Source organism: Stigmatopora nigra, chromosome 1, assembly GCF_051989575.1.
Source record: "Stigmatopora nigra isolate UIUO_SnigA chromosome 1, RoL_Snig_1.1, whole genome shotgun sequence".
NCBI classification, from domain to species: domain Eukaryota; kingdom Metazoa; phylum Chordata; class Actinopteri; order Syngnathiformes; family Syngnathidae; genus Stigmatopora; species Stigmatopora nigra.
This window is the reverse complement of record NC_135508.1, coordinates 3,765,447-3,792,118: the sequence shown is the minus strand read 5'-3', so window position 1 is coordinate 3,792,118 and position 26,672 is coordinate 3,765,447. Positions and strand designations below refer to the sequence as shown.

The 26,672-nt window shown below is 36.6% G+C and overlaps 3 protein-coding genes across 4 annotated transcripts in view; 2 read left to right on the top strand and 1 right to left on the bottom strand.

Moving 5' to 3' along the window:
• The first annotated feature begins 15 nt into the window (after positions 1-15).
• On the top strand, positions 16-2,481 carry c1h1orf174 (chromosome 1 C1orf174 homolog). The gene is made up of 4 exons (XM_077722826.1): positions 16-182; positions 765-836; positions 1,157-1,510; positions 1,580-2,481. Exons 2-4 carry the CDS (start codon positions 765-767, stop codon positions 1,700-1,702), a joined length of 549 nt encoding a protein of 182 aa, XP_077578952.1. The 5' UTR covers positions 16-182; the 3' UTR covers positions 1,703-2,481.
• A 1,242-nt stretch (positions 2,482-3,723) lies between these two features.
• dffb (DNA fragmentation factor, beta polypeptide (caspase-activated DNase)) lies at positions 3,724-8,326 on the bottom strand. 2 transcript variants are annotated; one of them, XM_077721631.1, is made up of 6 exons: positions 8,085-8,326; positions 6,599-6,974; positions 5,836-5,915; positions 5,597-5,770; positions 5,424-5,524; positions 3,724-4,437 (listed from the first exon to the last, which is right to left on the bottom strand). In XM_077721631.1, the coding sequence occupies exons 2-6, from the start codon at positions 6,906-6,908 to the stop codon at positions 4,206-4,208; spliced, it is 897 nt and encodes a 298-aa protein (XP_077577757.1). In that variant the 5' UTR covers positions 6,909-6,974; positions 8,085-8,326; the 3' UTR covers positions 3,724-4,205. The 2 variants fall into 2 exon arrangements, with proteins under 2 accessions (XP_077577757.1, XP_077577748.1); XM_077721622.1 differs by lacking the exon at positions 8,085-8,326 and adding an exon at positions 7,782-7,903.
• A 60-nt stretch (positions 8,327-8,386) lies between these two features.
• nphp4 (nephronophthisis 4) overlaps positions 8,387-26,672 on the top strand; it is a 145,376-nt gene continuing 127,090 nt past the window's right edge. Inside the window, exons 1-4 of the mRNA XM_077721610.1 lie at positions 8,387-8,933; positions 10,127-10,273; positions 23,558-23,718; positions 24,660-24,724. Coding sequence (XP_077577736.1) covers positions 8,757-8,933; positions 10,127-10,273; positions 23,558-23,718; positions 24,660-24,724 — 550 coding nt within the window. The 5' untranslated portion in view covers positions 8,387-8,756. The remainder of the gene's footprint in view (positions 8,934-10,126; positions 10,274-23,557; positions 23,719-24,659; positions 24,725-26,672) is intronic.

Genomic DNA, 26,672 nt, shown 5'->3' with positions numbered 1-26,672 from the left:
CGTCATCAGTCTGACCTGAACGTGAACTATCGAGGCGTCGGCAAGGCTAAGTGAGGACGGCGGCCGAGAGGAACCGGGAAAAAAAAAGAAAAACAACAACGTAAAGAAGACTTTAGCGTCATGTGAAAACTAATTTATCTAGTTAATAGGTCGAATAAGTCGTTTGAGGTGACGTACACGAGGTAAGAGTCTTTTCAAGAGGATAGAATGACGGCTAAAGTCGTGTAATGTACTGTTGTCAAAATAGTAAGTCTTCTTAGCTAGCTAACTAGCTAGCATACTTTCAACCCATGACTAACCACACAAACGAAAATGTTTTGGACAGTATTTCTGCACAAGATTAAACACATGACCTTACCGTTAATACAATTATCATTCTCGGTATTTAAAAAAATACATACTTATAAATACTTCACAGCTAAATGTTTACAATTATATAAAGAAATAGGTCAATATTTTATTTTGAAATTTTAAAAAAATGTAGGGTAGTTTGAGTTCCGCAGCTGATAAAACCTTGCTTAACCCTTTTTTTGGCTGTAATTTAATTTGTTTATTTTACCTTATTTAATATTTTTAATGAATCTCTGAGAATGTTCTTCTCGTAGTGTGATTGTAATTTCTCGTATTTTTCGTCTTTTTCTGTTAGTAAAATTCAATTTAATTTATTTTATGACCTCATCTCGTAAAAACAAGTTGAAAATATGTTCTGGATGACACTGACATCTATGAAACAGTATTATTATTATAGTAATTATTTTACACAGATGCCAGGTCAACGCAATGAATTAAAGAATAGAAAGAGGAAGAACATCTCTACAGCTACATCTCCAGAAAAGGTTGGTTAACTTGCACACACATTAATTTTTCTAGTTGAGAATTTGTCCTAAACAGCATACAAGTTTCAGTTAGTTTTTTTCAGCTAAATGGAAATTCCAGAGTAACATAAAACCAAACGTTACTTACCGTATTTTCACGACTATACGGCGCATCACATTTAAAGCCGCAGTGTCAGCAACAAGTGCTATTTCTGTATTTGACACACACAAAGGACACATCGTTTTTTAGACTTTTAAATGTACCTTATAGTCGTGAAAATACGGTAATTGATCACCGTTTATGGTCAATTTTTGTTTTTCAATGGCGAACTGGGTCACAGGTTTCGACCACAAGGAAGAAATGCGCAAAAAATCCGAAAAAACACCCCGCAGCAGAAAGCAGCTCGACGGGCAGCGCCGACGTCGACTCGCCCGCTAACGACGAGGGCTGGTCTCGCATCAGCTGCGAGTGTCTACAGTCGGCGGGCAGGCGGCGATGCTCTTCGTCGCCTTTGCTCGATGGCAAGGAAGGCAAAGAAAACCTAAGAGGAACACCAATGCGCACCCACCATGATGTTGACGACTGGTTCGAGGAAATGGATTGCGCCGAACCTGAGACAAATGTCTTCCCGGATGACGACAGCAACCAAATTCTTCCCGTGGAGCAGTTTTTTGGAAATCTGGACGCAGTACAGGTAAGCAATGGCCGCCGTTTTGAAAAGATTTTGGTAAAATTACAAAAAAAATGCTGTGTTGCCGGGCAGGATTTCCCTCAAACATGCTCGGCAACTTCTTCCCGGCGACACAGGGTGCGAAGACGGCGACATTACTTTGCTCCGGAGGAGGATAGTGATGAAGAGGAAGAGGAGGGTCATAACGCTTTATGACGAGAGACTACTCAGACAAACTTTTCGGTATTTTCTCAAAAGATGCCAAAGTGTTTCTTATGCTAATGTGGCTAACATTTGAGGAAAATGTCCACTTTGAGATGCAGGTATTGTAAATTTTCCTACTTGTTTTTGCATTGAAGTGGTTTTTGTCCTATGGCACAGGTGTCAAAGTGGTGGCCCGGGGGCCAAATGTGGCCCGCCGCATCATTTTTTGTGGCCCGGGAAAGTAAATCATGAGTGCCGACTTTTGGTTTTAGGATCAAATTAAAATGGAGAGTATAGATGTATATGAAATTTCCTGATTTAACCCCTTTTGAATTAATAATTGTATTTTTTTAATATTTTTTTTCAGTATTTAGTTCAAAATAATTTTGTAAAATCTAAAAATAAATTAAAAAAAAAAAAATCTAAAATAAACTCTGTATTAGATCTATAAAAAATAATATTTAGGGCTTTTAATCCAGTTCTTTTAATCCATTTATAAAAATAAAAAAATCTATATATCTAAAATGGTCCGGCCCACCTGAAATCAAATTGACGTTAAAGCGGCCCGCGAACCAAGTTTGACACCCTTGTCCTATGCTTTTGTTTCAATCATACTTAAATAATATAGCTTTTCTTCTGCTGAGCTCTATGCCTTATTCATATGGAATGATTTTTTCCAAATAACTTTTCTATGCAAATTTCAGACGCAGTGATTGTTTCTATGATAATGCAAACTACAATTACTGTATTTTCTCGCATATAAGCCTCCCCCGCGTACAAGTCCCCCCCTAAATGTTTCTTCAAATCGTCCAATTTGACATTTTCCCTCGTATAAGCCACTCCTTGATTCGCAAATTACCTTCCATATTCATGGTTTTAATAGGGAGTACGAATGTGTTACTTTGAAGGGGAAAATCTTGAGAAAAATTTGATATTTCTGAGATATGACTACAATTATTATACAATATTTTCTTTCTGTATTCCAAAAGGGTGTTGCCTGCACGTAGACAAATTCAAAAAGGATGTCATGTGACCAATACAACCTGCAATTGTGTTCGTAGTGGTCTCGTTTGGCATCCCTAGGTAAGATAGCGGCACCCTCAGCGAGCAATGGCAGGCACAAGTGAGTTTTTTTCACGTTTTATGCAAGATACAATTTATTTATTTTCTCAAATTTAATTCATAGACATCAAAATTAATTTAATTTAGCGTTTTATCTGTTTATCTTTTCGATATTTTGAAATAAATGACCGTATCGGCCATATTTTCTCTCGTTATGGCGTTTCGTCTTTGTCACCTTGCAGTTTTGTGCATGTCAAATCCAATTTATGCGCATATAAGCCGTACTCTTGATTCAGTCGTCATTTTTTAGCGACAAATATGCGAGAAAATAGTCATTTTGAGCTAAGATGCCTAAAAAATCACTTGAAAAGTTTATATTTTACTAGCGCTTTGATATTAGTTTTAACTTAATAAGTCAGGAAGATTTATAGGGCAACAAAGCACTTATTAGCAGGATAGATATGGTTGCTACTTTATAGCAGGAAACAGAATTATCTTTAATTATGCAACCAAAATGTCATTTTTATTAAAGGTGTTGAAAAAACATCAATTCTGTAATATATTGCGATATTAGAAATACCTCAGTTAATTTCCACTTTAGTGAATGGGGCAGCTTCCCATAAAAAATATAACTAAATATTTTAAATAAAAATTCAAAGAGTACACCCAAAAAAGCCAACTTTCAAAATTATTATTCATTATTTTTTATATTTTGGTTTGGTGGTGATTTGTATATCGGGAATGTTTTGACCTGCCACTTAAAAATGTTTTTATTCATATTTAAAATCCTTAATTTAAGCAAGTTTGGACTACTGTTAAGTAACTTTTGGTTAGAATTTTTGAAAAAATTAAGATGTCTGTCAAAATGTTTGAAGGTTTTATTCTTTAATTTTCATAGTGTAAGGTTTTTTTTGCATTAAAAAAGGAAAAACGTTTTAAAATGGGAAATATGTATTTCATATTGTCTTTTCTTATAAAGTAAGGTAACATAGTTACTTTCATATTTCAATAAGGTTGAAATTAATTTATTTTCTTATTCACAGAAGTTTGAAGTTTCACATTTTTTTAAACAAAAATATGTGATCATTATTATGATTATTGACTGATCATTTTTTTAATCGTAATAACAATTTTTGTCATATCTAATTTTACCAAAAAATTGAGAAAATTATACAAAAAGCCAAATGTTGTTCAAATCTAAAACAATGCTAAAAAATAAATTGCTAAAAAAATTGTCATTTTTTTCCTGAGTAATATGCAAATATGACAATCATCGTCATAAATTACATTATTGGAATCAACCTTTAAATCATGATACAAATCGCATTACCAGATATGAGGCATCTTCATAAAAATAAAGAAGGCGGAGCCTTTATCACAGACTTATCATTCAAATGATAAAAATCATGTCAAATATGAGGTCATTCAGTTGTTAGCATGAAATGTGATTAGATTATTTAAAGCGTATTTTCTTTTTTGGTTGCTTTTTGTCATTTTGTGTCAAGATTTGCTTTGGATCGCATTGCAAGTGATGGGCTTCCTTCTTGTGGCATACGATGTGAACGAGCTTTAGGTTCTCCCACGTAAACAGAAGTCGGTAAAAGTAGTCCAAATTGATTTCCTCGTATTTGTGATGGCGTAGTGCTTCCAGGAGAGCAGGAATGACACTCCTCCTTTTTTCAATCCTTGGAAAAACAAACAGTTAATACATTTTTTTAACTGTTTTGGTTAATGACATGTACTTTAAAATTGGCAATGAATTATTATTAATTCATTTTCTCAACTGCTTATCCTCACAAGGGTTATAGGGGTGCTAGAGCCTATCCCAGCTATCTATGGGTACCAGGTACTTTTGGTCGCCCGGACACTTGGTCGCCCGGACATTTGGTCGCCCGGACATTTGGTCGCCCGGACATTTGGTCGCACGGACGTTTGGTCGCCCGTAGGTTTGGTCGATCGGACGTATGGTCACCTGGACGTTTGACAACATGACAGAGTTTACTGTTGAAACCAGCTCTCAAAATTATATTCACCCGGGCGACCAAAGGTCCTCACTAGGGTTGCGGGGGGTGCTGGAGCCTATCCCAGCTATTTATGGGCACCAGGTCATCTGGACGTTTGGTCGCCCGGACGTTTGGTCGCCCGGACGTTTGGTCGCCCGGACGTTTGGTCGCCCGGACGTTTGGTCGACCAGGGACGTTTGGTCGACCAGGGACGTTTGGTCGACCCGGGACGTTTGGTCGACCCGGGACGTTTGGTCGACCCGGGACGTTTGGTCGACCCGGGACGTTTGGTCGACCCGGGACGTTTGGTCGACCCGGGACGTTTGGTCGCTGATTTTGGGCCAGGTGCCAGCCAATCGCTGGGCACAAGGAGACAAACAACCAATCACTCGTAGCTAGGGGCAATTTAGAGTGTCCAATCATTCTATCATGCATGTTTTTGGAATGTGGGAGGGAACCGGAGTACCCGGAGAAAACCCACACAGGCCCAGCGAGAACATGCAAATTCCATACAGGTGGACCAAACTGGATTTGAACCCAGAACCCCAGAACTACGAGGCCGACATGCTAACCACCCATTTCAAATGAAGTACAACTGGTAAATATTCCAAATATATTTTTCAACATTTTTTTTAAGTGAATGGTTCGCCTGAGTAAAAGTGTCAAACCTGTGGTCCAGATTCCAGGTGCTGAACAAGATTCGCCGTTCACGGCTTCCATACGGGTTGATAGAGTGAAGCGACGGACACTTGGCCTGGTCAAAGGAACCCTGCGGACAGACGGACGGCGTGGAGCGTCTGAAATTCTTCCCCTTCAAAGATGGCGGCAGTCCGATACCTACCTGGCAGGTAAACCAGCCTTCTCGGGTACAAAGACGCCACGCCTCCTTTTGGCTTCGGTCAAAGTAGCAGCCGATGTTTTTGTCCGCCCGAAGCATCCGAGAAAGTTTCTCCGATGCTTGTTGACACCCGAGTCGGACTTTGGCCTCGTGTTCCGACTTGGCGGCTTCGTCCAACTAGGGAGGAAATTGAGGGTGAGGTTGGGCGTGTCAGGGGGCGGTGATATGGATCGGGACTCCACCTCTTTTTTGTAGCTTCGTATCCTGCAGGCGCAGTTGTCCTTCAAGTAGGCGGATTTGGTCTTGAAGCGAGTCGGCAGGCCTGAGTGGAAAATAATTTGGAGGCTTTCCTAATATTGTTTTTAAGGCAAGGGTGTCAGAATCGGGTTGGTTCGCGGGCCGCTTTAACGTCAACTTTATTTCATGTGGGATGGACCATTTTAGATATAATATTTAGATTTTTTTTATATAAATGGATTAACAGAACTGGATTAAAATCCCTGAATATTCTGTTTTTTTATAGATTTAAAACAATGTTTATTTTAGCTTTTTAAAATATATTTTTAGAATTTACAAAATTATTTTTTAACTACAAAATAGAAAAAAAGATAAAAAAATGACAATTATTGATTTAAAAGGGGAAAAATCAGGAAATGTAATACATCTATACTCTTCATTTTGATTTCATTTTAACTTCATTTTAATTTTAAAAATGATTTGAGATACGAGTAAATCGACTTATGAGCTTGGTCCTGTAACGCATTAGGCTCTTATCTCAAAGTATTACTGGATTGGCTCCTGCGGGCGCTCCGCTTTTGACCTGTGAGCTAATAAAGAAAGAAATGACTAGCTCCATCTGGTGTTAAAGTTGGGAAGTGCACCGGTACGTTGGCTGTATTTAAACTTCTTGTGCAGGCCGTATACAGTTGCATTATATGTTATTGGGTGATAAATAAAACAATTTTGATGTTTTGAATGTATTCAATGTGCAAAGTGATTACTCACCGGTGAACCAATCCTGGTCCTCATCTCTACTCTCCAGCTCTGACGTGTCCTCCAGGTTCCTGAGAAGGTCACTGAGGATCTTCTGCCTCTTGAAAGACTTCTCATCGGAGAGTAAGCCCTTGGCCATTTGGATCAGGTCCTCAGTGTGCTGGTTTGAGCCCAGCAGGTGAGCGATGTCACAAACAGCTGATGGACAAAGATGGCCGGAGATGGGACCCATGCCGATAGCCAATAATAGCCGGTGCTTACCTCCGCCCCACGTCTCATCCCGACCGAGAAGAACCAATTCTGTGTTGCCAGGTAACGTCATCAAGAATTCTTTGGTTACTTTTGTGCCGTCCGCGTACAAACAAACGTTTGCACCGGAAAGAGGAACCTGCAAAACAACACCATTTACAAAAATATAAGTGGGAAAATCCAGCAACTACAAAGTGGAGTTGGGCAAAGCTCTACTAAAAAACATTAATATATATATAAATATATATATATTTTAAATACACAAAAAAATATTGCATGCATCTTTCTTAATTTAATTAATTAATTATTTTTTTACCGAAACATTTGAGTAACCCTTGTTTTTTTAAATACACAACTTAAAACAAAAAAAAAACAATTTAGTTAAAAGCTACATTGCATGCATGTTTCTTTATTTTTTTAATTTTATTTATATTTTTTACCGAAAAATGGAAGGTACTCGTGTTTTTTTTAAATAGACATTTAACAAAATAACATTATTTTTATTATTTTTTTTTTTACCGAAAGTGGTATACGTTTGAAACAAAATAAGCAAGTGCTTTTAATACTTATTAGCTCAGATAATAATTTTTAAAATGTATGTTTTTACAAGAACTATTGTGTGAGAAACTGAAAAAAACAGTAGCCCGCAAAACAAAAACAACTAACAGGAAGTCTTTTGTTCTTGAACTAATTTTCAAAATATGATAATTATACTGTTATGTTAATAATTCCAATAACTGGTATTTTAACATTTATTTTTTTAGACAGTCAATATAAGTAGCCGAGATACGTTATTCGTTACTTATTACTATTGGACAATATTTGCATTCGACTGTATTCTATCGCCATTCCAACAATACCATTTTTGAGATATTTCCGTCCAACTTTCTTATGCTATTTTAATGTTTATTCACAGTTTTGAGATCGCTAAGTAAAAAGAACCAACCTGCAACAAGTTGCACCCCTTTTTAAGCAACTCCTTGAGGTCGCCCGCTGCTATTCCGTACTTTTTGTTATCGTGAAGGCTCCTAATTTTAAAAGGTTTCATTTTGTTGTGAAAGCCGAAAAAAAATCCGCTTCCTGTTTCGTTTTATACTTAGTATGTAGTTGTACACAACTTGCATACTACGATGTATTGTCTCGTATTTAAGGTGATCTACCCAAGTCTACGCTGGCTCCACCCATCACATTTCTTTTGGCTCATAGATAGCACATATATAAGCCTGGATGCCTGATAAGCAATACAAACCTACGAGGATGAGCGTTATGTCCTGTCGGCCATTTTGCGTCAGAAATCTTCGCTTTCTGTAGCATTATAGTCATTGGGGAATGTATGAGAATATCAATGTATATTTTCTGCAGTTTGGTTTGCTGACTAAATCGATTTCTAATACTGCAATTTTATGTCTTATTCGTGCATATAAGACTATAATAAACTATACTCTGATGGAAAACTATGTCCAGTGACAATTTCCAGCACGAGAAGCTGAGATGGAGAGGAGCATGGCAACGTGTTATTACCATAGCAACTGACGCTAACCCTAGGCGACACCAAACCTAAGGTGTATCAACACTTATTGAAACTCTTCAACAACGTTATACTAATTAAAAGTCGCTCTAAAATATTTTTATCCGCGTATATATATGTTCTCTCGTGCGTACATTTATTAAGAAGCGCATTACTCCTGATAATTACTCGTAGTTTGAACATGAATTTCACGTTTAACCCCGCGCATAAGATGGTATGATCTCATTTTAAAATGGCGACCCCCTGGTTCTGATGTAGAGAAGTCCAACCACGGTTCTTTATGGGAAAAAAAACACATTTCCCTGATTGCCTGATCACATAGCGTCTGGTATACATTATGGACGTTAATTGGGGACGAGGTTACGGATATATGTGATTAAATTTGTTTCTACGATGGTGAAAACGGAGGAGATCACATCGATGGCGGACGGCTGGAAAGAATTGTTTGAAAGGGGCCGCTTGATTCCACCGCCGGAGCCGATGTTGCGCCAGTCTGTGGACAGCCACTTCACTCAGTCCCGCGGCGTTCAACTCACATTAAAACGGTGCTCGACGGCTCACGTACCGAAGGTGACAAGACTCAAATGCTAACACCTGCTAGCTCGTGAGAGATGCTTTCATTGCAATGGGAGGAAACAACAAAGTACTATAATGACTGATATTTACCCTCATACAGTACAATACAGTTAATTATATGGAAAGCAACATCAGTAAGTTAAGTGGTTGGTTCAGTATGGGTAACATGATTCATTCATTTTCTGAAATGCTTATCTTCACAAGGGTGCTGGGGCCGATCCCAGATAAAAACTGGAACCAGGTTCAACTAGGCCAGCATGTATGATTTTTTTAAAGGGTTTAGTTCACGTGTGTCAAAGTGGCAGCCCGCGGGCCAAATCTGGCCCGCTTGATCATTTTGTGTGGCCCGGGAAAGTAAATGATGAGTGGCGATTTTCTGTTTTAGGGTCAAATTCAAATGAAGACTATAGATGTATATTTAATTTCTATTTATTTTTAAATAATTACTATTTAGTGTAAGGGTGTCACACTCGGGTTGGTTCGCGGGCCGATTTAACGTCAACTTGATTTCATGTGGGCCGGACCATTTTAGATAGAATATTTAGATATTCTTAATAAATTGATTAAAAGAACTGGATTAAAATTCTTAAATATTCAGTTTTTTTTATAGATCTAAAACAATGTTTATTTTAGCTTTTTTTTTTAATATATTTTGAGATTCGAGAAGGATTTTTGAACTAAAAACAGAAAAAAAATATTCAAAAAATTTCAATTATTCACTTAAAAGGGGTTAAATCCGGGAAAATTAATATACATCTATACTCTTCATTTTAATTTGATCCTAAAACAGAAAGTCGGCACTCATCATTTACTTTCCCGGGCCACAAAAAATGATGCGGCGGGCCAGATTTGGCCCCTGAGCCACCACTTTGACACCAGTGATTTACTGCGAAGTCTCCAAATGATTAATCGACAAAAGTTACATAATTGACTGGCACTCCATTAGACAAGTACTATGGAAATTGTAGTTTTTTTCAGATTTTAATTTTTTTCCCCAAAAAAACAACACTTACACACCACATCATTTAATTTTTATAACCAATCAATTCATCATGGCAGCCTTTTTTCAAGCACAAGTACAAACAGAACACAACCAATTGTATTTAACGCAGTAGTAAAGTTCATTATTGCAACTTATACCCACCAAAACATTTATTAAAAAAATACGGTGTTTTCTATCTTCCCAGGAGAATCCTGAAGCTGAACTAGCTGAGCCAGACCGGACCTACCAACTGCGAGTCACATTTTTTGATAGAAAATACCAGTACTTCTTCGGAAGAACCTGGAAAAGCACCCCCCAGAAGACCAAAAACAAGAAACTAAGCCTAGATGAGGTAATTCTCATTTTCATTGTAATCTATTAATGAAACTGCTTCTTTTGTTACTTTATTTTCTATTAATTATGAATTTGTTTTGAAGGCTACACTTAGTAATTCAAATGACCATTTTGTGGAAAGTCATGATGGTAATTAGTTTTGTTTTGTATTTTGAGTGGCAGTTGAGTTTGAATGGTATTTTTAACGCCTTGATTTGGTGGGTGGGCTTATTGTCACGTAGTGGTCTTGAAATTACAGTCATTTGTGACTGTGATCTTATACTATAATTAACAAGTATGTCAACACACAAAAACAAATAGAGGGAGTTTTATTTATGAAAATTTACAAAGGGGTTTTCATGCATTTCACGTTTAGGTTAATAGTTTTATTTTAAATTAGATCAAATTATGTGGATTGAAAATTGGGCTTGAATATTATATGACTTTGTACTGTTTATTTTTATTTTGCAAAACAAAGAAGAGGCTTGCAAATATTGATTTCTGAGGCAATATTTTATTTTTGTTATACTCTAATTGGGTGTATTGTTTTATTTCCCTTTTGATTTTTAGGATTTGTTGCAAAAATCTATAAAAACTAATGACTATTTTCCTCAAAAATTCTTAGTCAAATATTTTTTTAAAAAATGAATGAAAAACATAAAAAAAAGAGTTTTATTGCCCTCAAATAAACCAACAATATATACCACTGGTGTCAAAGTGGCGGCCCGGGGGGCAAAATTTTGCCCGCCACATCATTTTGTGTGGCCCGGGAAAGTAAATTATGAGTGGTGACTTTCTGTTTTAGGATCTAATTCAAATGAAGAGTATAGGAGTATATTTAATTTCCTGATTTTCCCCCTTTTAAATCAATAATTGTTATTTTTTTAATCATTTTTTTCTGTTTTTAGTTCAAATAATTTTGTAAAATCTAAAAATATATTAAAAAATCTCAACTAAACATTGTTTTAGATCTATAAAAAACTGAATATTCAGGGATTTTAATCCAATTCTTTTAATCCATTTATATAAAAATTGAAATCAAGCGACCCGCGAACCAACCCTTGCTATAATATACTGAAAATATAATATACTGACAATAACATTTGGATTTCTAAGCAATTTATTGACAGTTTATTTGATTTTTATTTGATCCAACCAGTCATAATTGCGAAGCAATGTATTTTCTTCATAAAAACTTAAGATCGCTTCACAAAAGAGCAAAAGATAAAAGTAGCATTGCAAAAGTTGATGGATTTTTCACCACTGTCAAAATGTATTTCCCTTTAGCACTACTACTAATGAACAGCAGAGGGCAATGTTGCGCCTAAAATACCACAGCACGACTCAACCGAGAGTAAAAAAAAAATCAACCATGCAATCTGATTATTACCCGATTATTTCTCGTTGGGATCACTTCACTTCACCATCCTCACATGGATGAGCTACGCATTTCTCCCTCGGTTTGCAACATGATCAATTTGACAGTCGTGCTTTAGATAAAATGCCAACTTTTAACTTCTCTTCCTTTTCTGGAAACTATTTTTCTTGGAACTAAATAAGAGAATAGCATCTCTATAGATAGCTGTGGGAAAAATATGCCTTTAATTCCACCCTTTAAAGACATTTTCCTACCCATCACTGCCTGACTTTATAGTTTCTTCATACAGTACATATAGAATTTAATGATAATATTTTTGCATTTTGCTCAATTTTATCATATTTGTCATCAATGGCAGCCAAAAAGTGAACAAAGAAACCATAAAATACCCCCAAAACCAACATGGCGTACCCTATAAATGACCCAAAATTAGCAGAAAGTGACCAACGCACAATAATTAGCCCAAAAATTACTCTAAATCAGGGGGTGGCAAACATGTGGCTCACGAGCCATATGCGGCTCCCGGCCAAAATGAACGCGGCTCTTTATTTCTTATTATATTTTGTATATGCTGTATATACACGAGAGAAATTGTAAAATTCAACACTTTTAAGGGTGTGGCTTAAACACAGAGCGGCTTATATGCGAGTAAACATTCTCAGAGATTAGTTGACGAATATTCAATGTTTGTTATTACCGTATTTATTACATTTTTTATGTAGGTTTATATATTACTAGAGGGACTAATAATAGAATAAGAAGTTTGGAATATATGAAATGTTACATATATACTATAGTACATAGTGTTTCCTCGCTTATCGCGGTTAATGGGGACCGGGACCCCCCGCAATAGCTGCGTTTCCGCGAAGTAGGCGTGGCCCTTCTAAAATGCTTAAAGAAACGTGTAACACGTGCACAAAAGCACCACCAAGCAAAAACATCATAGTAGTCCGGATGAAGGATATTCTGAAGGTTTTTTGCACGTAAGAAACATTGTTATTGGGAGTTGTGAACATTGTTTTTTTGGGCCTGTAAACAGCCATGACGTCATCAATGCCATTCCTGAACTCTCACCATGTTATTGACCATTTCTATGGCCTTTTTTTGATGCAATTACTAATTCTTATTGAATATTTTGTTTCCACCTCTTGTAAAATGATGTAATTTATAATTTTAAATTATTATCTTTTAATTTTTTATTTATTTTTCCTGAAAAAAATCCGCAAAGCTCTGAGTCCGCAATAACTGAAGCGCGAAGTAGCGAGGGAACACTGTATTATATACCTGATTCTTACTTAGAGGAAATTCACTTAAAACAGTTGATTATGGGATTGATTGATGGTGAAAATCTGGGCAATACTTTAATCCCAGATTTTTTTCATTGAGATTAGTAGGTTTCTTTATCCAAATTGGATGTGAAACAGTAGTGGATGTTAGTTTTTATAAATCTGAACAAATCTTTTTGCTTTGCCACTGTCATTGGCCTCACATTGTAAACCACAACAGGCGGCGGATATATTTGCTTTTGCTTTGCTGTTTGCTATGGATAACTGTAAACCTCATATTGTGGCTCTCTAGAGGTCATTTACTTTTTTATTTTTATTACAAAAAGCTGTACACAACCGCCACAACCACACATTTGTGTTCAAGTGTAAATATTTTGTTGGGATAAGATATATTCAAAGGGTGTACGAGTGGTTAGCGTGTTAGGACTCGCAGTTCTGCGATCGAGGGTTCGATTCTAGGTGGGATATGTTTTGGAAGCAGTTTAGGAGTTTTTATTCATTTATTAAGTGTTCTGTGAATTATTCACAAGGGTAATAGGGGTGCTGGAGCTTGTCCTAGCCATCTTGATTTATTTCCCAGACAATTACAGAATTTGGAGTGCTCAATTAGTTTTTTTCCCCCCAAAAAACCCGGGATTGAACCCTTGCTCTTCGAATTGTGAGGCCCTAATTCAGGGGTCAGGAACCTTTTTGACGAAGAGAGCCACAAACAATGAATATAATTTTGAGAACTGATTTCAACAGTAAACTCTCTGTCATGTTGTCAAACGTCCGGGCGACCAAACGTCCGGGGCGACCAAACGTCCGGGGCGACCAAACGTCCGGGGCGACCAAACGTCCGGGGCGACCAAACGTCCGGGGCGACCAAACGTCCGGGGCGACCAAACGTCCGGGGCGACCAAACGTCCGGGGCGACCAAACGTCCGGGGCGACCAAACGTCCGGGGCGACCAAACGTCCGGGGCGACCAAACGTCCGGGGCGACCAAACGTCCGGGGCGACCAAACGTCCGGGGCGACCAAACGTCCGGGGCGACCAAACGTCCGGGGCGACCAAACGTCCGGGGCGACCAAACGTCCGGGGCGACCAAACGTCCGGGGCGACCAAACGTCCGGGGCGACCAAACGTCCGGGGCGACCAAACGTCCGGGGCGACCAAACGTCCGGGGCGACCAAACGTCCGGGGCGACCAAACGTCCGAGTACACAAAAACTTGCATTCATGTAAAAAAATACAATATTCGATTTGACAAGAAGGATTTTTTTCGACCCTCCTCAAAAGTTTAACGAAACCCAATTATGAGTTATTTAAAAATCTTTGTAAAAAAGTCCATGAAATCTGACGGACTTCACCCAAATTTTAATCTTTGTGGGAATACCATTTTGTGTAAAAATGGCCGACTGCCACCTGGTATGAAAGTTCATTAGCCTGAAACAACCTACTAGAAGTACTATAATGACCAGTATCGAACCCGAGTCGCAATATGACGCCCCCTTTGGGTAAATGTAGCCAGTCTACCAACTACTCTATGTGGAAAAGCCATATGATTGATGGACAAAGGCACAGAGAGGCTTTCCGGGTACTTTTGTGCTTAATTCCTTCTCCCAGTTGGCCCGCCACTGAGAGAGAGAGAGAGGGGGCGCTATACACTTCAATTATACATGGACCGTTGGGGCCCAAATCTGTGAGGTCTGCTGGAAAGCTGATCAATATTTCAGCTCCAAAGGGACAAAACATCTAGCGGAGCAGCTGCTGCTTAACAGCTTTACGCATTGAAGTGGCGTACCCGGCACCACCCAACCATACGCTTGGAATTTAAGGGAATTAAACGGCCATATTGCCTAACGTCAAAGTTAAAGTGGGAGATGGAGAGGTGAAGGCGTCGCGATGTTTTTGGGCTTTTGTTTGTCAAGGGGAGATGAGATGAGAAGGCGAAATTGAGCAGATGACAATAGGACTTTTTTTGGGAAAAAAATAGCAGAGGTGGGGTTTAGTGTGGAGTCGTTTTACATTGCCACACAATTCATTTGGTAGCTTGAATGGGTGGGTGCTCGGACGTTTGGTCACCGGTCTTTTGGTTTCAGTCAAATGTACTTAGATATTAAACAGTACTTAGATTTTAAACAGTACTTAGATATTAAACAGTACTTAGATATTAAACAGTACTTAGATATTAAACAGTACTTTGATATTAAACAGGACTTAGATGTTAAAAAGTACTAAGATATTAAACAGTACTTTGATATTAAACAGGACTTAGATATTAAACAGTACTTTGATATTAAATAGTACTTTGATATTAAACAGTACTTGGATATTAAACAGTACTTTGATATTAAACAGTACTTGGATATTAAACAGGACTTAGATATTAAACTCCTACTTAGATATTAAACAGTACTTAGATATTAAACTGTACTTGGATATTAAACAGTGTTTAGATATTAAACAGTACTTAGATACTAAACTATCTTAGATATTAAACTATCTTAGATATTAAACTATCTTAGATATTAAACTATCTTAGATATTAAACTATCTTAGATATTAAATTATCTTAGATATTAAACTATCTTAGATATTAAACTTTCTTAGATATTAAACGATCTTAGATATTAAACTATCTCTCTTAGATATTAAACTATCTCTCTTAGATATTAAACTATCTCTCCTAGATATTAAACTCTCTCACAAATATAATTTTGAAAGCTGGCTTCAACAGTAAAATCTCTGTCACCATTCGACCGGCGACCTAAAGACCAGCGACCAGAAGACCGGCGACCAAAAGACCGGCAACCAAACGTCCGGTCACGGAATCACTGGCCAGCCAATCGCAGGGCACAAGGAGAAAGAAGTCATCTTGGGGAAAAAAAGGCATATTAGTCACCAAACTACAAAAAACAACAACAGCGACTTATAGGCCGTCAAATACAGTGACTTACCACCACCCGGCTTGTTTTCCTACAATTGGTTCCATCCCCGTTTCGACGCTTGCACTACGTGACACAATCATTATGACCAGTTTTTATTTAATGAATAAAAAGATGCATTCAAGAGATTTATACTTTGTTGCTATTGCCCTGAAATGTTCAATGTTCCTTCTATCCTTTGAACAGTAAAGATTACACGCACAGACGCACAATAACACACACACTCGGCGCCTGAGGACTGACTCTGAGGCATTTCAGAAGCACTAAACGTCAGGAGACCAAAACCTGGGTGGAAAGCAGGGAATTTAACAAGTAAAACCTGAAAACTTTGGCTAGTTGAGCCATAGATGTTATTTAGGACTATTTCCCTTACCTTTACTCTTACTCTTACAACCATATTTTCTTACATATATGCCGTATTTTTTGCTTAAGTGATGAAGTACAGTGGTACCTCGAGATATGAGTTTAATTCTTTCCGGGATTGAGCTCGTATGTTGATTTACTTGTAACTCAAATGAACATTTCCCATAGAAATGAACTAAAAATAATTAATTTGTTCCAGCCATCTGAAAAAAATGTCTCGTATGTCAATATAAGTATTTGCTCAAAATCTGACTCGTACATCAAGATAAATATTTGCTAAATTTTTTACCCGTATCTCAAGATAAATATTTGCTAAATTTTTTACTCGTATCTCAAGATAAATATTTGCTCAAAATTTGTCTCGTATCTCAAGATATTTGCTCAAAATTTGTCCCGTATCTCAAGTTAAATATTTGCTCAAAATTTGACTCATTTCTCCAGACAAATATTTGCTAAAAAATTGTCTCGTATCTCAAGAAAAATATTTGCTCAAAATTTGTCTCGTATCTCAAGATAAATATTTGCTCCAAATTTGTCTTGTATCTCAAGATAAATATTTGCTCAAAATTTACCTCTTATTTCAGGATAAATATCTGCTCAAAATTGGTCTCGTAACAAGATAAATATTTGCTCAAAATTTGTCTCATATCTCAAGATATTTGCTCCAAATTTTACTCGGATCTCAAGATAAATATTTGCTCAAAATTGGTCTCGTATCTCAAGATAAATATTTGCTCAAAATTGGTCTCGTATCTCAAGATAAATATTTGCTCAAAATTTGTCTCGTATCTCAAGATAAATGTTGGGTCAAAATTGGACTCGTATCTCAAGATAAATATTTGCACAAAATATGTCTCGTATCTCAAGATAAATATTTGCAAAAAAATTGTCTCGTATCTCAAAACATACATTTGCTCAAAATGTGTCTCGAATCTCAAAACATACATTTGCTCAAAATGTGTCTCGTAACTCAAGATATTTGCTAAAAATTTGTCTCGTATCAAGATAAATATTTGCACAAAATGTCTCGTTTCAAAGATAAATGTTTACTCAAAATTCCTCTCGTAACTCAGGACAAATATTTGCTCCAAATTTGTCTCGTATCTCAAGATAAATATTTGCTCAAAAATGTACTCGTATCTAAAAAATGCTCATATGTCGGGGCACTTGTATATCAAGGTATTACTGTATCTTTAAATTCCTCAAGGAAGTGTTATAATCTGTATCGCTTTCAGGTCTCTACTTCCCGTTGTCCGCCTTGATTCAAAGCATGTTTTCCCATTCAGATAAGTGCTAAACGAATGAATGAATGTCTTGACAAGTCCCATAATTCTTCTAGCCAACATATCGGGGTCAAAAGCTTTCGGGGGAATGGCCGACACGGCTCTAAAATTTGTACCAAATCAGCTAAAAAGAACGGCAAATGTCAATCCAACAGTATTTACGAGTCCAGGGTTAATCAACTAATTGACCAAGCAATAACTCACTGACTTTTTTGTCCAAACAAATACTAAAAATATAATAAATTTAATAGCCCAAATAAAAGTATCATTTGATGGATTTTACAAATCCGGGAATGTTATTTTTAGTGTATTTTTTAATAACATTGACGGCTAAACTCAGATTTAACAGATGTTCTCGTCCTGATAGCTCAAATATGACATTAATATTCATTAAAAATAGAGATCAAGTCAACATCGGTTTTTTTTGCTAGTGCTCAAGTGTTGAATATCAAACATAATCAAATATGTAATCTGTTTTTTTTATAAGTTCTCTGTCTTTGCTGGATATGAATCTCATTATTGTCGTGCTCTTTTTCTTCGCTAGGCTATGAATTTTGTCATTTCTTATCTTTGGTTGAAAGATCAGCTTTTCATTGTCGACCATCCATTTTGTTTTTCCTCGCTATTTTTTTTGCATGACATCAACTCATCTTTGGTGACAGGTCACATTATTTATTTTGCTCCACCCCAAAATTTTCTTGAGAACATATCTTTTTTAATAGACAGACCAACTTATCTGGAAACGATTCACCGCCCAAAAAAAAAAACACTTGATTTCTGTTATTGTGGCTGACGGTGTTTTTTTGTACACAAGGCCTGGTCGGTTTAAAAATCTTCTGCAGTATGAGGTGCAACTAAAAGACCTCTCAATGGGCCTAATATATGGATAAATATTGGTTAAGCATGGTATGAAATCCCTTTTAGCTCCATTTGGTGGGTGTATAACAAAATCCTCAACCTGTTCCTCCTAGTCCTACTCCACTACTACTACTTCTACTACTACCACTACTGCTACCACTACTACTCCTCCTACACCTACTCCTATTCCTCCTCCTACGACTACCACTTCTACTAACACTACTACATGACCACTGCTACCACTAATACTCCTCTTCCTTCTACTCCTCCTACTGCTACCACTACTACCATGACCGCTACTGCTACCACTACGACCATGACCTCTGCTGCTACCACTACTACCATGACCTCTGCTGCTACCACTACTACCATGACCTCTGCTGCTACCACTACTACCATGACCTCTGCTGCTACCACTACTACTACCATGACCACCACTGCTACCACTACTACTACTACCATGACCACCACTGCTACCACTACTACTACTACCATGACCACCACTGCTACCACTACTACTACTACCATGACCACTACTACTACTACCATGACCACCACTGCTACCACTACTACTACTACCATGACCACTACTACTACTACCATGACCACTACTACTACTACCATGACCACTACTACTACTACCATGACCACTACTACTACCATGACCACTACTACTACCATGACCACTACTACTACCATGACCACTACTACTACTTCCATGACCACCACTACTACTACCATAGTACTACTACTACTACTACCATAGTACTACTACTACCATAGTACTACTACTACCATAGTACTACTACTACTACTACCATAGTACTACTACTACCATAGTACTACTACTAGTACCATGACCACTACTGCCACCACTACTACTACTACCACCGTGACCACTACTGCTACCACTACTACTACTACCACCGTGACCACTACTGCTACCACTACTGCTACTACCACCGTGACCACTACTGCTACCACTACTACTACTACCACCGTGACCACTACTGCTACCACTACTACTACTACCACCGTGACCACTACTGCTACCACTACTACTACTACCACCGTGACCACTACTGCTACCACTTCTACTACTACCACCGTGACCACTACTGCTACCACTACTACTACTACCACCATGACCACTACTGCTACCACTACTACTACTACCACCGTGACCACTACTGCTACCACTACTACTACTACCACCGTGACCACTACTGCTACCACTTCTACTACTACCACCGTGACCACTACTGCTACCACTTCTACTACTACCACCATGACCACTACTGCTACCACTGCTTCTACTGCTACTGCTACCGCTGCTACTACTACTATTTCCACTACTACCGCTCCCACTCCTGCCACTCCCACTCCTACTACTACGACTACAACTACTACTCCTCCTACCACTGCTACTGCGCCTTCTATATAAAACTGCTTTTACATTAAGCCATTAAGCATGAAGTTGCTTCTTATCCTCCAATGGACCCTCATAGTCATAGAAATTCCAATACACAAATAAAACAATGATTTCAGTCTGACAGAATGTGAAATGTTAACAGTAGCAGTAAAATGACTTTCCTTATACCCGGCTGCCACTATTGCATTTCAAAACTGTTGGCTTATTAAACTCCCATATCTTCATACATCTATTTTTTTTGTCTTTTAAAACTCGCCGGGCGTATTTACAAAAGTCAACAGTAAAGTCTGACTTGGTGGAGGCTGTACATTATTTATGAATGATGTGTTTACGTAGGCTACACTTGCTTTATTCCCTGTCAGCACCGCCAAATGCATACATTCATGCATGACTTAAGAATATCTATGAAAACGTGTAAACGGCCCATCTCGGGGGTCCCGCTACTTTTCGTCACTGCAGTAACATTGCCCTCCAAGTGAGGATTCAATGCCTGAATGAGCCAAGCTTGCTCCAGGCTGCTTTCTGTCAAGACCAGTCATCGTAGACTAAATAATAGTCTTTGTTGTCAATCGGTTTGCGTGATACCCTAACCCACAGGTGTCAAAGTGGCGGTCCGGGGGCCAAATCTGGCCTGCCGCATCATTTTGTGTGGCCCGGGAAAGTAAATCATGAGTGCTGACTTTCTGTTTTCGGATCAACTTAAAATGAAGAGTATAGATGTATATTACATTTCCTGATTTTCACCCTTTTAAATCAATAATTGTAATTTTTTAATCATTTTTTTCAGTTTTTAGTTCAAAAACCCCTTTGTAAAATCTAAAAATATATTTTAAAAAAAAAGCTCAAATAAACAGTGTATTAGACGAATCAAACATGGAATATTCTGGGCTTTTAATCCAGTTCTTTTAATCTTTTTATTAAAAAAAATCTAAATATTTTATTTAAAATATAGATATAGATATAGATATAGATATAGATATAGATATAGATATAGATATAGATATAGATATAGATATAGATATAGATATAGATATAGATATAGATATACATATAGATATAGATATACATATAGATATAGATATACATATATAGATATAGATATACATATATAGATATAGATATACATATATAGATATAGATATACATATATAGATATAGATATACATATATAGATATAGATATACATATATAGATATACATATAGATATAGATATACATATAGATATAGATATACATATAGATATAGATATACATATACATTTACATATAGATATACATATACATATACATATAGATATAGATATACATATACATATAGATATACATATACATATAGATATACATATAGATATACATATACATATAGATATACATATAGAAATAGATATTTGGCCAGGAATTATGGTATTTTTTTATTTAACCCCAAAAGCTTAACACAAAAAAAATTAACAAAATAAAAGACATCTATGAAATATTTGCTCAAAAATGCTAATTTCCATCGTGTTTGAAAGATTAAAAATGTCACAACTCAGCTTGACTTCATCTTTTCGGAGTTGATTTCTTAAAATCGCCTTGACCTATTTAAAAATATGTATATTTTCCTCCATATTTTAGTCAGATTCTCCAAAATACAATAACACAATCTCCGATATAAAGGATTTAAGGGTGTCTTTGCCCAGGAAAAATCTGGATTTCTTTTTGAGACCCTTTGTTTTTTCCTTTGTGTCTTTTTGACAGAAATTGAGCTCCAAGGGACTTCCTTCCATCTCGCAATCTCATTTCGCTTTTCTTTCTTTTTGTCAGAAAATGGGATGAGAATCAATTTGGAATCCCATCAAAAAGGGAGAGACAGAAAAAAAAAACGTTTCATTTGGACATCTGTCGGGAAGAAAAGTCCACTTCTGCATTACCTGTTAGTTTTTGGACTGTTATTACATTTTTTTGACTATTTTTTTTGCTAGGAAAACGGTGATGACAGTAGATTTGGAAACATTGTACAAAAGTTAATGAAGATTGTTGGAATTGTGTTATGAAGCTATTACCGTCTTATCTGCTATGGAAAAATATGGCTGACTTATAATGATAGATGGACTCATATTTACGTCTTTTTGTATGTAAATGAGCACAAAATTGTGATAACGGTTCATTTAAAGAGCGGAAAAATAATCATAAACGCAACGATCCTGAAACAGAAACCCTTTTTTCACCAAAAAGGTCAAAAATGTCGTCGTCCTAGATTCAGGACCAAATGAAATTTAACCTTATTTTTTTTAATTTTTATACATGGATTAAAAGCCCTGAATATTACGTTTTATTACGTTTTTTATTGCGTTTTTTATTATTAAAACAATGTTTATTTTAGATTTTTTAAAATATATTTTTAGATTTTACAAAATTATTTTTGAACTGAACACAGAAAAAATGGATTAAAAAATTAAAATTATTGGTTTAAAAGGGGGAAATCAGGAAATTTAATATACATTTATACCAAGGGTGTCAGACTCGGGTTAATTTGGACAATTTTAGGTATCATATTTAGATTTTTTTCTTAAATGGAATAAAAGAACTGGATTAAAAACCCTGAATGTTCAGTTTTTTTTATAAATCTAAAACAATGTTTATTTTAGATTTTTAAAATATTTTTTTAGATTTTAAAAAATGATTTTTGAACTAAAAACAAAAAAACAAACAAAAATATTAAAAAAATAGAATTATTAATTTAAAAGGGGGAAAATCAGAAAATGTAATATACATCTATACTATTTTAGATATATTTAGATCTTTTTTTATAAATGGATTAAAAGCCCTGAATATTCACTTTTTTATAGATCTTAGTTTTTTTTTTAAATATATTTTTAGATAGATGTCAAAATAAATTTTGTTTATCATTTTATCTGTTTATCTCTTCTTTATTTTGAAATAAACGACCCTATTATCTTGCGTTATGGCATTTCCTCTTTGTCACCTTGCAGTTTCGTGATGTCAAGTCTAATTTATGCGCATATAAGCCTTACTCTCGATTCATTTTTAAAGGTACAAATATACGAGAAAATACAGTATTATTTTTATTTACCGTATTTTCATGACTATACAAGGTGCACCACATTATTACACAATGAATGACATTTTTTCCATATATAAGGCGCACTGTATTATATGGTGCAATGTATTATAAGGCGCACTGTATTATAAGACACACTGTCTATTTTGGAGAAAATTTAAGACTTAAGTGCGCCTTATAGTCGTGAAAATAGGGTAATTGCTATTGACTTCCAGGTATGAAGCACTCACTCGCTACACAGTCACCTCTAGAGCCAGCCATTGTTGATGTTTTGGATTTTTTTGTATCAAATCTTGCAGTGGGGGAGGAGCTATATGATGGAAGATGTTGTAAACTAAGATGGCATCTGCATATTTAACAGTATTGTTTCAGTTCAGGCGTTTGTGTTTTTTTTAATATCCGACAGTGTTGGTTTTTCGTTTTTTTTGGTTTTCTGTTTTTTCCATATATAAGGCGCACTGGATTATAAGGCGCACTGTCTATTTTGGAGAAAATGTAAGACTTTTAAGTGTGCCTTATAGTCGTGAAAATACGGTAATTCAAAACCAAGAATACACTTTTTTTGTCTGTCCCCGACCAATCCTTCCCAAACGTGTCCTTCTTTCACCCAAGCACTATTTGCCTATGAACTTCAGCAACACATGACGAGGTCATTTTGTACTCTGACCAAATGGCATTTTATGATTGATAACCTCATTTTTCTTCTCTTCCCAGGTCTTGTACTTCCACACATCCCTTCGTATGCCCAGCACCGTTTTGGTTCTGGAGCTTGTGGCATTGTCAAAGAGGTCGGATGGTTCGCAACAGGCCATGGGGCAAGGCTTTGCACTTTTGGATCTTTCTCCCAACAAGACAGAGCCTCATGGCGAGAGACGGTGATGAGCCCAATTTAGTTATTTTTAGCAATGGCGGTTTTTATGTCTGTGTCCGCAGGTCTTTGCAGGACAAAAATGTTATGTCAGGGTGGCTACTTGAATTTTTAAAAAATAGGAAAAGTTGGGGGAATGTCATTAAATAGTGGCAGCCCTGAAAATGAGTGGTTAGCCAAGGGGTGGGCAAACTACGGCCCGCGGGCCACATACGGCCCGCTAGGCTTTTTAATCCGGTCCGCCGACATTCTCCAAATATACATATATTTTTAATTATTATTTTTATTATTATTATTTTTTTCCCAAGATGGCGCCGTCAAGCGGAAGCCAGTGGCAGTCGCTCAGTCCACTCTTATTTGTTTTTCGTATTTTACAGCCCTTCCATCTTTTTTTAAATGACATTTTAATATTACTTAACACATTCCTTTTTACTTTTCTTTGTACTTTATACTTTTTACTTTAATGATGAGTGATGAGTATGTTAATACTTTAGTCCTTTTTTTCTCTTTCTGTTTCATATGTACTGTTAACGGATGCACTTTTTTATATGTATCGTATCTTGTGCTAACCCCGCCCATCTGTCATATTTTTTTAAGTCAATGTGGTCCCCGGGCCAAAAAAGTGTCACAGTTTTGGGGTCAATGGTTCGATCCCAGGTGTGTTTGCATGTTCTCCCCGGACTTGTGCTGGGTTTTCTTCGGGTACTCCAGTTTCTTCCCACATTTTAAAAACATGCATGCTAGGCTAGCTGATTGAACACTCAAAATTGCCCCTAGCTATGATTGATAGTCCGTTGTCTCCTGGCATTGGCTGACAAGCAATTGAGGGTGTCCCCCGCTCAGCTGGGATAGGCTCCAGCACCCCCTGTGTCCTTTTTGAGGAGGATAAGCGGTTCAGAAAATGAATGAATGAAGTTATCATTGTTTCTTTTTGCTTTCAATCTGTAGGCTGAATCTACTTCAGGGCTCACCAAGAATTCTTCTTCACCCTCTCTTGAAGGACGTTGATGACTGTAAGAACCTTTCCATGATTTATTTTAATGAACCTTTTAAGATTCTTGCATACCTGTCAATTTATACATGTTTCCCGTAGTTTATACATTTTTTTCAATTTGTGTACTTTAGTGTGGGATTTTTTTAAAAGTCTATTTTGGAAAACTGATCTCATTTTACCCATTTCGGCTCTAATCCAGATTGTCTCGGGCACTAGTCGCAGATGAAAACGTTATCGTTGACTGCTAATATTATGCTTAAAATATGATATGCATATGCACAATACCCTTTCACACCTGCATTTTCACAATATAAATATAGCGTGTCAGCAAGCAATGTACCCAGACAGTCAAACTGTCAACGTCATACAGCAACATCTACGGCACTGATGTCAAAGTGGCGGCCCGGGGGTCAAATCTGGCCCGCTGCATCATTTTGTGTGGCCCGGGAAAGTAAATCATGAGTGCCGACTTTCTGTTTTAGGATCAAATTTAAATTAAGAGTATAGATGTATATTACATTTCCTGATTTTCCCCCTTTTAATATTTCAATATTTGTAATTTTTTAGAAAATTGGACTTGAGTATTATATGACTTTGTACCGTTTATTTTTATTTTGCAAAACAAAGAAGAGGCTTGCAAATATTGATTTCTGAGGCAATATTTTTATTTTCATTAGACTGTAATTGAATGTATCATTATATTTCCCCCTTTGCTTTTTCTGATTAGTTTCAAAAGTCTATAAAAACTAATATAACACTTTTCCTCCAATTTTCTTAGTCAAATATAAAAAAAAAATAATGTAAAAACATTTAAAAATGGTTTTATTGCACACGATTTGAAATACCAAATGCAAGGACAAATAAACCAACAATATATACCACAGGTGTCAAAGTGGCGGCCCTTGGGCCAAATCTGGCCAAATCACTTTTTTGTGGCCCGGTAAAGTAAATCATGAGTGCCGACTTTCTGTTTTAGGATCAAATTCAAATGAAGAGTATAGATGTATATTACATTTCCTGATTTACCAATTTTAAATCAATAATTGTAATTTTTAAATCATTTTTCTGTGTTTTTAGTTCAAAAATCATTTTGTAAAATCTAAAAATATATAAAAAAGCTAAAATAAACATTCTTTTAAATCTATGAAAAACTGAATATTCAGGGATTTTAATCCAGTTCTTTTAATCCATTTATATAACAAAAATCTAAATATTATATCTAAAATAGTCCGGCCCACATGAAATTGAGTTGACGTTAATGCGGTCCGCGAACCAACCCAAGTCTGACACCCTTGATCTACAGAATCTTGAATTCACTGCATACTTATTTGGCAACCCGTCCACTTTGGACAAAATTTCAGACTTTTACGTCCACCTTATGTACCCTAAATATGTTCTGCGTTTCATTTATACCGTTTATTATTGCTTAAAAAGGGAATTTGCAATCATTAATAAGTGGACCAATTGGCCAAGGTTGCCAGGTATGTGAATGAAGCAAAACTATTGATGTTTCAGTACGAGCACGTCTACATATTGGAAGGTCATTTTGTAGTCTACTGTAATACAAATGTTACCAAAAGTCAAGCATTTGAGTCGCAATCCTGTCGGGGTTTGACTTTAATCTCATTGTGTTAAAAGGCAATGTGCTAAAAGTCAAACTATAAATTACAAAACACTGTAGTGCAATGCCGTATGAATAACAATGCGCTCAGTGAGCGTGCATGCTTTGCCGCCATCGTCTTGGCTATCATGTCCCATGAATATTAGAAAGCCATCTTTCAAATGGACTCTTACATGACTTCAATTATTAAGGGCGAGATTCGTTGTTTCGTCAAATGTTGCTCTTCTGTTTCAAGACATTCGTTGTGTTTTAGTCCTTTTATGACCTTTTTTTTTTACATTTCCAGGGCTTTTATCTTTTATCGGCGTGACACCGTGTCAAGATGTTAAACCTTTTGATCGGGGAA

What these genes read in the sequence shown, in the direction of transcription:
- dffb (XM_077721622.1), bottom strand. Translation starts at nt 7,883, where the DNA reads ATGAAACCTTTTAAAATTAGGAGCCTTCACGATAACAAAAAGTACGGA. An exon ending in AAGGCTGGTTTACCTGCCAG is followed by an intron (nt 5,525 to 5,596) that starts GTAGGTATCGGA and finishes GTCTGTCCGCAG; the next exon opens with GGTTCCTTTGACCAGGCCAA. An exon ending in ACCTGGAATCTGGACCACAG is followed by an intron (nt 4,438 to 5,423) that starts GTTTGACACTTT and finishes TGTTTTTCCAAG; the next exon opens with GATTGAAAAAAGGAGGAGTG.
- c1h1orf174 (XM_077722826.1), top strand. Translation starts at nt 765, where the DNA reads ATGCCAGGTCAACGCAATGAATTAAAGAATAGAAAGAGGAAGAACATC. An exon ending in CAGCTACATCTCCAGAAAAG is followed by an intron (nt 837 to 1,156) that starts GTTGGTTAACTT and finishes ACTGGGTCACAG; the next exon opens with GTTTCGACCACAAGGAAGAA. An exon ending in GAAATCTGGACGCAGTACAG is followed by an intron (nt 1,511 to 1,579) that starts GTAAGCAATGGC and finishes GTTGCCGGGCAG; the next exon opens with GATTTCCCTCAAACATGCTC.